Source organism: Morus notabilis, unplaced genomic scaffold, assembly GCF_000414095.1.
Source record: "Morus notabilis unplaced genomic scaffold, ASM41409v2 Scaffold2009, whole genome shotgun sequence".
In the NCBI taxonomy this organism is placed as follows: Eukaryota; Viridiplantae; Streptophyta; class Magnoliopsida; order Rosales; family Moraceae; genus Morus; species Morus notabilis.
The window spans coordinates 18,834-29,991 of record NW_010357115.1 but is presented as its reverse complement, the minus strand read 5'-3'; the positions used below and the strand labels follow the sequence as shown (position 1 = coordinate 29,991).

At 35.9% G+C, this 11,158-nt stretch overlaps 1 protein-coding gene and 1 pseudogene across 1 annotated transcript; one reads left to right on the top strand and one right to left on the bottom strand.

Annotated features, from left to right (window-relative positions):
• The first annotated feature begins 42 nt into the window (after positions 1-42).
• Positions 43-3,676, top strand: LOC21384640 (annotated as a pseudogene).
• A 552-nt stretch (positions 3,677-4,228) lies between these two features.
• LOC21384639 (O-glucosyltransferase rumi homolog) lies at positions 4,229-8,818 on the bottom strand. Its single transcript, XM_010089265.2, has 7 exons — positions 8,762-8,818; positions 8,061-8,285; positions 6,742-7,283; positions 5,483-5,675; positions 5,317-5,381; positions 4,951-5,161; positions 4,229-4,620 (listed from the first exon to the last, which is right to left on the bottom strand). The coding sequence occupies exons 2-7, from the start codon at positions 8,244-8,246 to the stop codon at positions 4,258-4,260; spliced, it is 1,560 nt and encodes a 519-aa protein (XP_010087567.2). The 5' UTR covers positions 8,247-8,285; positions 8,762-8,818; the 3' UTR covers positions 4,229-4,257.
• Between the last annotated feature and the right edge of the window lie 2,340 nt (positions 8,819-11,158).

The window sequence follows — 11,158 nt, the reverse complement described above, 5'->3', positions numbered from 1 at the left end:
GATGTGCTTTTCAACCTCAACAAGGCATTTGATGTGATGCAGGTACTCAGTAAGCTTCCCTCTCTAGTATACTTGGGCTTAAATTATTGCGGAATCCAAAACATTCACTTTCCTCGTGGTCTTATGAATTCCACATTTTTTGCAAGAATTCAATTCCTGGATCTAGGGAATAATGAACTTAGAGGACCAATTCCTGATGCTCTACACAACATGACTGCTGTTAGAGTGCTTGATCTTTATGGAAACTACTTTAATTCCACCATTCCACTGTCGCTGGTTAATTCTAAGAGTCTTGTTGATCTCAATCTTGGGTGGAATGAGTTTGAGAACATTGACGGTGGGATGTTGTCAATATTAAATAAGGCTTGTTCTCTTATAAGGTCATTGGATTTGTCTGGAAATTCATTTCTCGGTGATGTGTTAGGAAGTAACAAGAATTCATCAAGATGCCTCGTGTACCATTTAGAGTACCTAAGTTTAACTTCTGGTGGAATTAGTGGTGATTTGCCAGATTATTTAGGGCAGCTGAAGGGTTTGAAGGAGCTTAATCTTGCTGGAAATTCATTTTCTGGTCCAATTCCATCTTCACTCGGGGGGAATTGTCAGCGTTGAGAAGTTTACATCTTGAAAATAATCAATTGAATGGGACCATTCCACAATCCTTGGGTAGACTGTCAACCTTGGAATCATTATATCTGAAAAATAATGCACTGAAAGGGATCATTCCACAATCCTTGGGCAGACTGTCAGCCTTGAAACTATTAGATCTTTCAAATAATGCACTGAAAGGGATCATTCCACAATCCTTGGGGAGACTGTCAGCCTTGCAAGAATTAATTCTTTCAAATAATACACTGGAAGGGATCATTCCACAATCCTTGGGAAGATTGTCAAGCTTGAATTATTTATATCTTTCAAGGAATCGCCTAAACGGGACCATTCCAAAATCGTTAGGGAGATTGTCAAACTTGGAATATTTATCTCTTTCACATAATCTGTTGACTGGGTCCATTCCAGATAGTCTTGGGCAACTTGGGAACCTTTGGGCATTACATGTTTCTTCCAATTCCTTGCAGGGTATTGTTTCTGAACTTAACTTTGCCAACCTTTCCCGCTTGAGAAGTTTGGACGTTGGTTCCAACAACCTGAGTTTCATAGTCAAATCTGATTGGATCCCTCCTTTTAGTGATCTCTACTATGTTAACATGTCATCTTGTGATATTGGATCTCAATTTCCTCGTTGGATTCAAACGCAACCGTATGTTAGTGTACTAGACTCCACATTTTTTGCAAGAATTCAATTCCTGGATCTAGGGAATAATGAACTTAGAGGACCAATTCCTGATGCTCTACACAACATGACTGCTGTTAGAGTGCTTGATCTTTATGGAAACTACTTTAATTCCACCATTCCACTGTCGCTGGTTAATTCTAAGAGTCTTGTTGATCTCAATCTTGGGCGGAATGAGTTTGAGAACATTGAAGGTGGGATGTTGTCAATATTAAATAAGGCTTGTTCTCTAAGGTCATTGGATTTGTCTGGAAATTCATTTCTCGGTGATGTGTTAGGAAGTAACAAGAATTCATCAAGATGCCTCGTGTACCATTTAGAGTACCTAAGTTTAACTTCTGGTGGAATTAGTGGTGATTTGCCAGATTATTTAGGGCAGCTGAAGGGTTTGAAGGAGCTTAATCTTGCTGGAAATTCATTTTCTGGTCCAATTCCATCTTCACTCGGGGAATTGTCAGCGTTGAGAAGTTTACATCTTGAAAATAATCAATTGAAAGGGATCATTCCACAATCCTTGGGAAGATTGTCAAGCTTGAATTATTTATATCTTTCAAGGAATCGCCTAAACGGGACCATTCCAAAATCGTTAGGGAGATTGTCAAACTTGGAATATTTATCTCTTTCACATAATCTGTTGACTGGGTCCATTCCAGATAGTCTTGGGCAACTTGGGAACCTTTGGGCATTACATGTTTCTTCCAATTCCTTGCAGGGTATTGTTTCTGAACTTAACTTTGCCAACCTTTCCCGCTTGAGAAGTTTGGACGTTGGTTCCAACAACCTGAGTTTCATAGTCAAATCTGATTGGATCCCTCCTTTTAGTGATCTCTACTATGTTAACATGTCATCTTGTGATATTGGATCTCAATTTCCTCGTTGGATTCAAACTCAAAAGGCTGTTGAAATACTAGACTTTTCAAACACTAATATCTCTGGAGGTTTCCCAATACAGCATCACTACATGAACCTTTATTATTTGGATCTCTCTACCAACAAAATCAGTGGAAAGCTTCCAATGAATATTGCAGACAAGATGCCTCGATTAAGTACTCTACTTCTTCCTAACAACCTAATGAATGGGCAATTGCCAGACTCGTTGTGCAAACTGGATACTCTAGAAGTTATGGATCTTTCAGAAAACAGGCTATCTGGGGAAATGCCTCATTGTTGGAGAGCTAGTCAAAGGATTTATCTTATAAACCTATCGTCCAACAAGCTTTCAGGGACTATTCCAAATTCAGTTGGTTGCTTATCTTTTCTAAAAAGGTTGCATATTGATAAAAACAATCTCACAGGGGTGCTTCCTCTAGCCCTGAGAAATTGTAAAGAGTTGGAAATTTTAGATCTTGGTGAGAATAAATTTTCTGGATCTGTACCAACCTGGATTGGAGAGAGCCTTTCATCACTGCGGGTCCTCAGGCTTCGGAATAATATGTTAAGCGGAAGCATTCCTTCACAACTATGTCAACTCGGTGAATTGCAAATCTTGAGTCTTGCTTATAATAACTTGAGAGGAAGAATCCCACATTGCTTCGGCAACCTTACTGGAATGATAATGGAAAAATTCCCTAGTCCTATATCAAAACAAGCCGTGACATCATCAAGATCAGAACCAACTGCAAATCCACCAGAGCCTCAAGATGAGGATACAAGCTGGAGCAGAGAGAAGATCCGAGAGGTCATAAAAGGAATATATCTTGAGTATACAAAAATGCAGCTGCAACTTCTTCAATTTATGGACCTTTCAAGCAATAAACTGGATGGAGTTATCCCAGAAGATCTATGCCGTCTTAGTGGATTGCGTGGTTTGAATTTGTCACACAATCATTTCTCGGGAAATATTCCCAACAGGATAGGGGAATTGAAGTTGCTGGAATCTCTAGACCTCTCAAATAATTCTCTTTCTGGCTCAATTCCAAGCAGCATGTCAGCCTTACCCTCAATAAGCCACCTCAACTTGTCGCATAACAAGTTGTCAGGGAAGATTCCAACAAGCAATCAGCTCCAAACTCTCAACGATCCATCTATTTATGTTGCAAACCTTCAACTCTGCGGGTATCCACTGCCTAAATGTCATCATGATTCAGTCCAACCTCCAACAAGCACTGTCCACAAAGACGAAGATCATGAAGACGATAAGAAGGAAAAGATATTATTCTACTTTGTTGTATTTGTTGGCTATGCAACCGGTTTGTGGGGAGTTATTGGGACTTTAGTTTTGAAAAGGAACTGGAGACTCGCTTATTTCCGCTTTGTTGACAGCACCAAAGACCGGATAATTGTGGCGGTTGCAGTGGAAGTGGCAAGGCTGAAGCAGAGGATGCAGAGGACCAACACTAAAGAGTAACTCATGGAGGTTACCAAATGTTTGCCCCGTTTGTGAGTTCCAATAAATACATCTCTCTTTTTCTGCACTTGAGTGTGGTTATTAGTTGTTTTATTGGGATAATATGTTTGACACTATCACTATGTAATGTTGTATTAGTTGTGTTTTGAAGAATCCTATTGGGAATATTATGCTTTCTGAACTGTAATGTTGTATTGGCTATGTTATTATAAATGTTCTGCAACTTAATTTAGACATAACTCTATTGGAAGTAACCATGCATGTATATATCCTAGTGTTATTGTCACCGATTTTGAATCCTTCAGTATTATTTAATTTTTAATTTAAACAAGTTATGAAACACGCAACAGACCAATATCCGTAACTGAGATAATTGTTAGTAGTTAATATCCCGAAATGTCAAATGCTATATCATGGTATATTAATTTAGTGAATTTGAAATATCTTTTCTTAAGTCTACCCAAATATATATATATATATATATGTACACACATATACATTTATATATATATATATATATAAAGAAAAATGGAATCATATATGAAAACCAAAAAAAAAAAAAAAACTAGTTTCTTTATCTATATGCATATTGAAATTTTATATTAAAAGAAAATTTTGTCTATGGCTGCTTATTTTGATTTTCCCAATACTTATTCTGCCACATTTCCACTTGTTCAATCAAACTAGTCTTTTTCTGAATAAGTGAATATAGAGAGGAAGGATTGTACGAAGGTGGCATGGTGCATGGGCTACTGTCTGCAGGACCCTTCACCATTGATTCCATCATGAACTTTTTCCCAATCCCCTCTGCTGTGCAAGCCATGGACTCGGAACAGAATTCGACTGCTTTTTCGGGTATACTAGGCTTAAATTTCAAGAGCTTGGCATATTCATTTAAAAGATGAAACATGTAGTCATATACATACTCCATCTTCAAGTCGTCCTGAATGAACCTGCTCGCCGCCTTTCCAATGGATTTTGCCTGATAACATCCGTGAAAACAACAGAATAAGAAACAAAATTTGGAAATCATACTTAAAATTTGTAGTTCATGTCAGCTTCTATGTTCTTCATTTAGAGTTATCACACCTTTCCCCTTGTAAATATTTGTAAGAGATCAATATTGACACTATAACTTGTGGGAAGAGATAAGCATTAGTTTGTGTACTCGCTTACAGTCTTGGATATAGCATTTCATTTTTCTTCAAAAACAAGTTTCGTAACCCAATATTTCGAATAACAGACCATAGTTGAATGTTTGTGATTTTATTCACCTTGACATAAAGCGAGATTAAAAGCATATCATTCTTACCTTTTTCTTATGAGAGTTTCCCCAGTCAACAGCAAACTTGATGGATCTACACTTGTCATCATCCTTGATAGGCCAGTAATGTTGCATCGGTACTAAACCTCGAGTGAAGAAATCGTAGTAATGCGGCTTTACGATTAAGGTAACAGAATCACAGGCGAGAATGTATTTCTCACTAACAGACCAAGCAGACCCTTCAATGTAGATCTTATACCTGCATGAATTTTCAAAGGATGAAGATTTTTAAAATTTGATCGTAGCGAATTACTTACAATGGTAGAATGAAAAATGGGAAGCAACAAAACATAGGTAGTCAGAGTTCGGCTAAGCAGAGGAAGATCGAAATTCAGATTTTTTTCGTCTTTTTACCTATGAATGCATTGGTTGGCCAAATCTGATTGCTTGTACCCTTCCTTTGATTCTTTAAGCCAATCCTGAAATGATCACAATCAGCAAGAGAGGCAATGAGCAAGAATTATCTTTTATTGCCATTAATTTTCTCTAGACATGACACGCGGATATTAAAATTTGCAACCTGAGCGTAGAGACGAGCATTCCAGTCTTGTTTATCGGAAACATTGCATTTGAGAAGGTCTTGTCTGGTGGCGGCAACAACTGGATTTCCCTTCCAGTAGGCATAAGCTTCTCTCTCCACCCATTTGCTTTTCTTGTTTCCTTCCTCCAACTCCTTCAACAATGCCTCCCATGGTTTTATGTTCGTCTCTGGCCTATACACATTCCACCATACATGTCAGTTCTACTGCTTACCAAGAAAAAAAAAAAAAAACCTTCACTTAAAAAAATAAAACTAAGGGCCCGTTTAGTTCGCTGATTCGAGTTTTTAATTCGAGTTGAGATGTGATTTTAAGTAAGAGCTTTTTACTGTAACAAATATAATAATTTTTTATATTGTTAATAATTAGAGAATTTACCCTCAAGACTGCGTTCGATAAGAGAGATGGAGATGAGGAATGAAGAGAGGCAGATAATAAAAAATTTGAGAGATTAAGAGGATTATAATAATTTTTTATGTTATTTTACAGGAGGGATGCAGAGTTAAAAAAATAGATAAATAAATGTTTGTTTAATTATTATATTGTACTTTTTATTAATTTTATATTAAACTTTTTAAAGATAAAAATCTTTTTAAATATCTTTAATGCGAACATTACATGGATCCTTCAATTAGTGGAGGGATGTAAATTAGTGGACTCGGATAGAGAGAGTCTCTCTCCATCTCTCGTTTCCTTCTCCTTCTCCTCCCAACCAAACAAGAGATTGAGCATCTTCCTCTATCTCTCTCCCTCCACCCCTCTCCCTCCCTTCGTCTCTCTCTCCTACCAAACATACTCTAAGAGTACATTGATCTGAATTTTTACCACATATTCTTAATTAATATCCTTTTAATAGTATAATTATTTGATTAAAAAAGTTATTAATTAAGAGAAAGTGATGAAAGTCTTGAGCCATGCACTTTTAAGGCACATTTGTCTCCTTTCAAAAATATACATTCGATTTAGCTTTTTTATTACATTTTTAGTTTAGGGTTCAATTGAGGATTTAAACATTAAGCCTTGATATTAGAATTAAACCAACATTACATCTAAACTCTCTAAATAAATTCAGCAACTAAATTAATTCATCATTTTTAAAATATCTATATTACTGAACATCATTCATAAGTTTATCCCTTTGTTGATTATTATATAGTGTATTATTGGTGGATGAAAATGGGAAAAAAATGAATTTGAGAGGAAAAAAAAAAAGTCAGTTTAGATATCTCCTAGTACTTACCAACCCCAAAACGACCAATCAGGGAACACAATATCAAGTGTGCTATCATCCCCACAGTAACGGAAGAGTGGTGGTGGTGTCGTGGCATCGGGCCCACTGTATGCTTTTGACAAAACGACTGGCCAGTCAACGCAATCAAACATCAGCTCCAAATCTGGTACTCTTCCTGGGTATTTTCGTAACAACTGTAGGATTCCCCACAGCGTAAAAACGTCTCTCGTCTGAAACGCCTTTTGAAAGGTCTCCACGTAAGCCTTGCCATTCACTATTACCAGCCTAAAATTGGCCGTACGTTTGGCCCTCTCCACCATATCCCTAGATATCCCTGTGTAGGCCCACGGTCTCAAGTCTTCGTAGATCCATCGGAAGTAATCCGGACACGTGGGAAGCAATGGACGGTCTAGATCATCTTGCTTGTTGTAAGTAGTAGGATAATTTGCAGGGCAGGTTCGTGTGGGGCTGTATGCAGAGCAGTTCAGTGGGATCCCGATCCTCTGGCGGGACTTTTCGGAGATTTTGGCAATAGTTGGACCAGCTAGATTCTAACACGAAACATTATGTGGAAGAAAAGTCAACAATTTTGCTACAGCATGTGGTAGGAATTAAAACTCTACTTGGAAGTCACAAATATAATTAATGTTATAAACGTGGTTTGCTTAATCACGGAAAGACAGAGAATCTAATCTAGCGAAATAACCTCCGGCAATTATTTGTACTGTTAAAGAGATGGAAAACTCTGGAGTCATAATAATTACCTTCAATATCCCATCAAAAGAGAAAAACATTTACTTATTTATTGTTTAAATTCAATAAGTGTAATAAAAGAATACCCGAAATAAAAGAAATAAGAATAATTTACTTGTGTAAACGCAATCTAATTCTAATCTAATGTTAGCATGAGAGTTGCATTTTTGTCTTTTTATTTCATGAGGTTGAACATGACATTATATTTCTAACATTATGTTCGACACGTACAGTAAAAAGAAAAAGAAAATATGTAAAAAAAATTATTAAGCAAAAGGGCAAAAAAAAAAAAAAAGAGGCCCAGCAAGATCTGTGATAATTTACTACGCCGTTCAACACGTGGCGAGCAATGACTTCCTCGTTCTGAAAAGGAGGAAAGACGTTAACCGATGATCACGGCGTGTGATATTCGTTCAATATTCTTCAGAAATTTTCTCGTAAAACCAAAACGACGCCAGCTCATGCCGTTGCAATTTTTTCCTTTTCGGTTTTGTTTGAAACGTTGACGCTATCAAACTCGTAAGCCAAGAAAATAACGCTGAATAATTAGAAGAACAAATGAAGAAGAAACTTACAGCGGTGTTGAGCAAGCGCGTGGAGACAAACGCGCCGACGAAGAGGAAGAACAAGAAGACGAAGAGTACGGCGGGGGACTTGGCCGAGGATTTGAGAAATGGCCGCCAGATCGTGTCCGTAAAATTACTCCACTGCCCCCACACGGTCGTCAAATGCCTCTGAAACCTTTGCATGTTTTCTCTCATTCTTCCCAACCTCTTCTACTGCCTTTTTCTAGTAATAATCTGACAGAATGTGCCCAGTTAGTTAGAGGCCAAATTGATCAAGAGATTCTGTGAACTGAGTCATTTTTGAAATTTTGAGTTTTCACGGATTTGGATATTCAGATGCATGCCGAAAATGCCACTCTTATTTTAAGCTTGATTTGTGTTTTTTGTAATGAACTAAGAGGGTGTAAAAAGAGATTATATAAGGTGTAGACAATAAAATTCGTGTTAGATTAGCGGAGGAAAATGACCTTTTTGAAAGAATATGCACTTTTAGCTGATAATATCAAGCTTGGAATGGACTAGGGAAGAAACGGATAAAAGAATGGAAATGATCATTAGAAAAACAAGAAAGGGTTTTTAGCTCAGAAAAGGTTTCTTAAAGAAAGAAAGAAAGAAAGAAAGAAAGAAAGAAAAGGTAAGAGAACACAAGAGAGAGAGGGTAGGAGAGAGAGGAGAAAAATGTGAGTGTGAGCGGAGAAAGAGAAGTTTACCGAAGGCGGAAACCTCGTGACGTGGGGTTTCTCATTTCTGTCCCGTTTCTTTCGTTACTTTTTTTCTTTTATTTTATTTTTCTTTGTTTTAACATTCACATCACAACTATATATCATAACTAGCACTAGAGAAGAAAAATAAATAAATAAACTTAGACGTCCATCAAGATAGAAACGTATGAATCAAAATGCCAAAATGAGAGGGTCCCCAATTTCGGCATCAGCTATGGCTCTATGGTCCGCTACCTGTCATGTGTTGCTAATGGAGTTTCGACACATGTTTGGTATCTGTTTATTGATTTGAAAAATGCTAAATAAGAGAAATGTTAGTATCATTTTTTTAATTACTATCTATATTTATTATTTTACATGTAAATTTTATTAACATGATATATTTTATTTAAATAAAAATATTTGGATATTCAGATGCATGCCGAAAATGCCACTCTTATTTTAAGCTTGAATTGTGTGTTTGGTAATGAACTAAGAGGGTGTAAAAAGAGATTATATAAGAAGGTGTCGACAACAAAATTCGTGTTAGATTAGCGGAGGAAAATGACCTTTTTGAAAGAATATGCACTTTTAGCTGATAATATCAAGCTTGGAATGGACTAGGGAAGAAACGGATAAAAGAATGGAAATGATCATTAGAAAAACAAGAAAGGGTTTTTAGCTCAGAAAAGGTTTCTTAAAGAAAGAAAGAAAGAAAGAAAGAAAGAAAGAAAAGGTAAGAGAACACAAGAGAGAGAGGGTAGGAGAGAGAGGAGAAAAATGTGAGTGTGAGCGGAGAAAGAGAAGTTTACCGAAGGCGGAAACCTCGTGACGTGGGGTTTCTCATTTCTGTCCCGTTTCTTTCGTTACTTTTTTTCTTTTATTTTATTTTTCTTTGTTTTAACATTCACATCACAACTATATATCATAACTAGCACTAGAGAAGAAAAATAAATAAATAAACTTAGACGTCCATCAAGATAGAAACGTATGAATCAAAATGCCAAAATGAGAGGGTCCCCAATTTCGGCATCAGCTATGGCTCTATGGTCCGCTACCTGTCATGTGTTGCTAATGGAGTTTCGACACATGTTTGGTATCTGTTTATTGATTTGAAAAATGCTAAATAAGAGAAATGTTAGTATCATTTTTTCAATTACTATCTATATTTATTATTTTACACGTAAATTTTATTAACATGATATATTTTATTTAAATAAAAATGATTATTTAAATAAAAATAATATAATAAAATTTACGTATCAAATAATAATAATAATAAATGACAAAAAAAGTGACGTTATAAGCAGCTCAATAATTATTAATGACATTTCAAATTTGATTGTATTCTTGAATTTTCCCCTTCTTCAATGAAATTCATTTTTTCCACCCAAAAATTGAAAGGTCTTTCACTTTTTATCCCCACCTTTAGATTTCCAGCCCCTCCCTACCGACAAGTACTAGCTGGGAACCATCCATAGAATTCTCAATGTCAAGGCGTAATCACACAAAGAAATCCTCTTGTCTTCTTCTTCTTCCTATTGTCGTATTATTTGTTCCTCCTTTCAAAAAGACAAATGCAAAAATTGACATCTTCACAGAAACTTGGAAACAATCTTCACAACTTCTTACACTTACTGAAAAGAATTCACTGTTTTGTACGATTTTTTTTTTTTCTGATCTCTCTGTATATAATTGGGTTTTGTGTTTTCCTCCCATGATCCCTCTTCTCTGTACTTCCTTCTTAATTTGCCAGTGTACATTGAAGTACGGATTGATATATATATATATATATATACACACACATACATATATATATATATATAAATATATAAATATATTTGATAGTGGAAAAGTAGCTGGCTTTGGCTAGTAAACCGATGGCATTTTGATTTTTCTACTTTAGTGGAGTTTTTATGATCTATAATGGGTAGAACATGTTTCGCCGCCAAAAGAAAAGAGAATATAAGTGGCTTTCCTCTACCTCTATTTGATTCCCCATAATTATTACATTGTAGGCCTCACGATGAATAAGAACTGAGTTTGTTAAATTGAAATCAATTATTTTACCCACTTCGTGCCAACCTAACCAAACTTTTACCTCAAATTGGAATACGTGGATTCCAACCAACTTTCTACCAATTTGACCAATTTTGGGATGGAGTTCTAATTTCTAAACTTTTTTAGTTAGTACAACTGTTTCTTCACAAGTATAGCCATTCTACGTTTTTACTGGAGATATTTGTAATTTGAGTTTTGTTATTCCACAAGTTTGGTGATGCATGTGTGTCAATCTGAAAAAAAAAAAAAAAAAAAAAAAAAAAAAAAAAAAAACAGAAAAAAAAACTGGGTTTCACCGTGTTGTATCTAATTGCGGCGATATATTTAAAAAAAAAAAAAAAAAAA

What these genes read in the sequence shown, in the direction of transcription:
- LOC21384639 (XM_010089265.2), bottom strand. Translation starts at nt 8,246, where the DNA reads ATGAGAGAAAACATGCAAAGGTTTCAGAGGCATTTGACGACCGTGTGG. An exon ending in CGCGCTTGCTCAACACCGCT is followed by an intron (nt 7,284 to 8,060) that starts GTAAGTTTCTTC and finishes GTTTCGTGTTAG; the next exon opens with AATCTAGCTGGTCCAACTAT. An exon ending in GCCAACCAATGCATTCATAG is followed by an intron (nt 5,162 to 5,316) that starts GTAAAAAGACGA and finishes AAATTCATGCAG; the next exon opens with GTATAAGATCTACATTGAAG.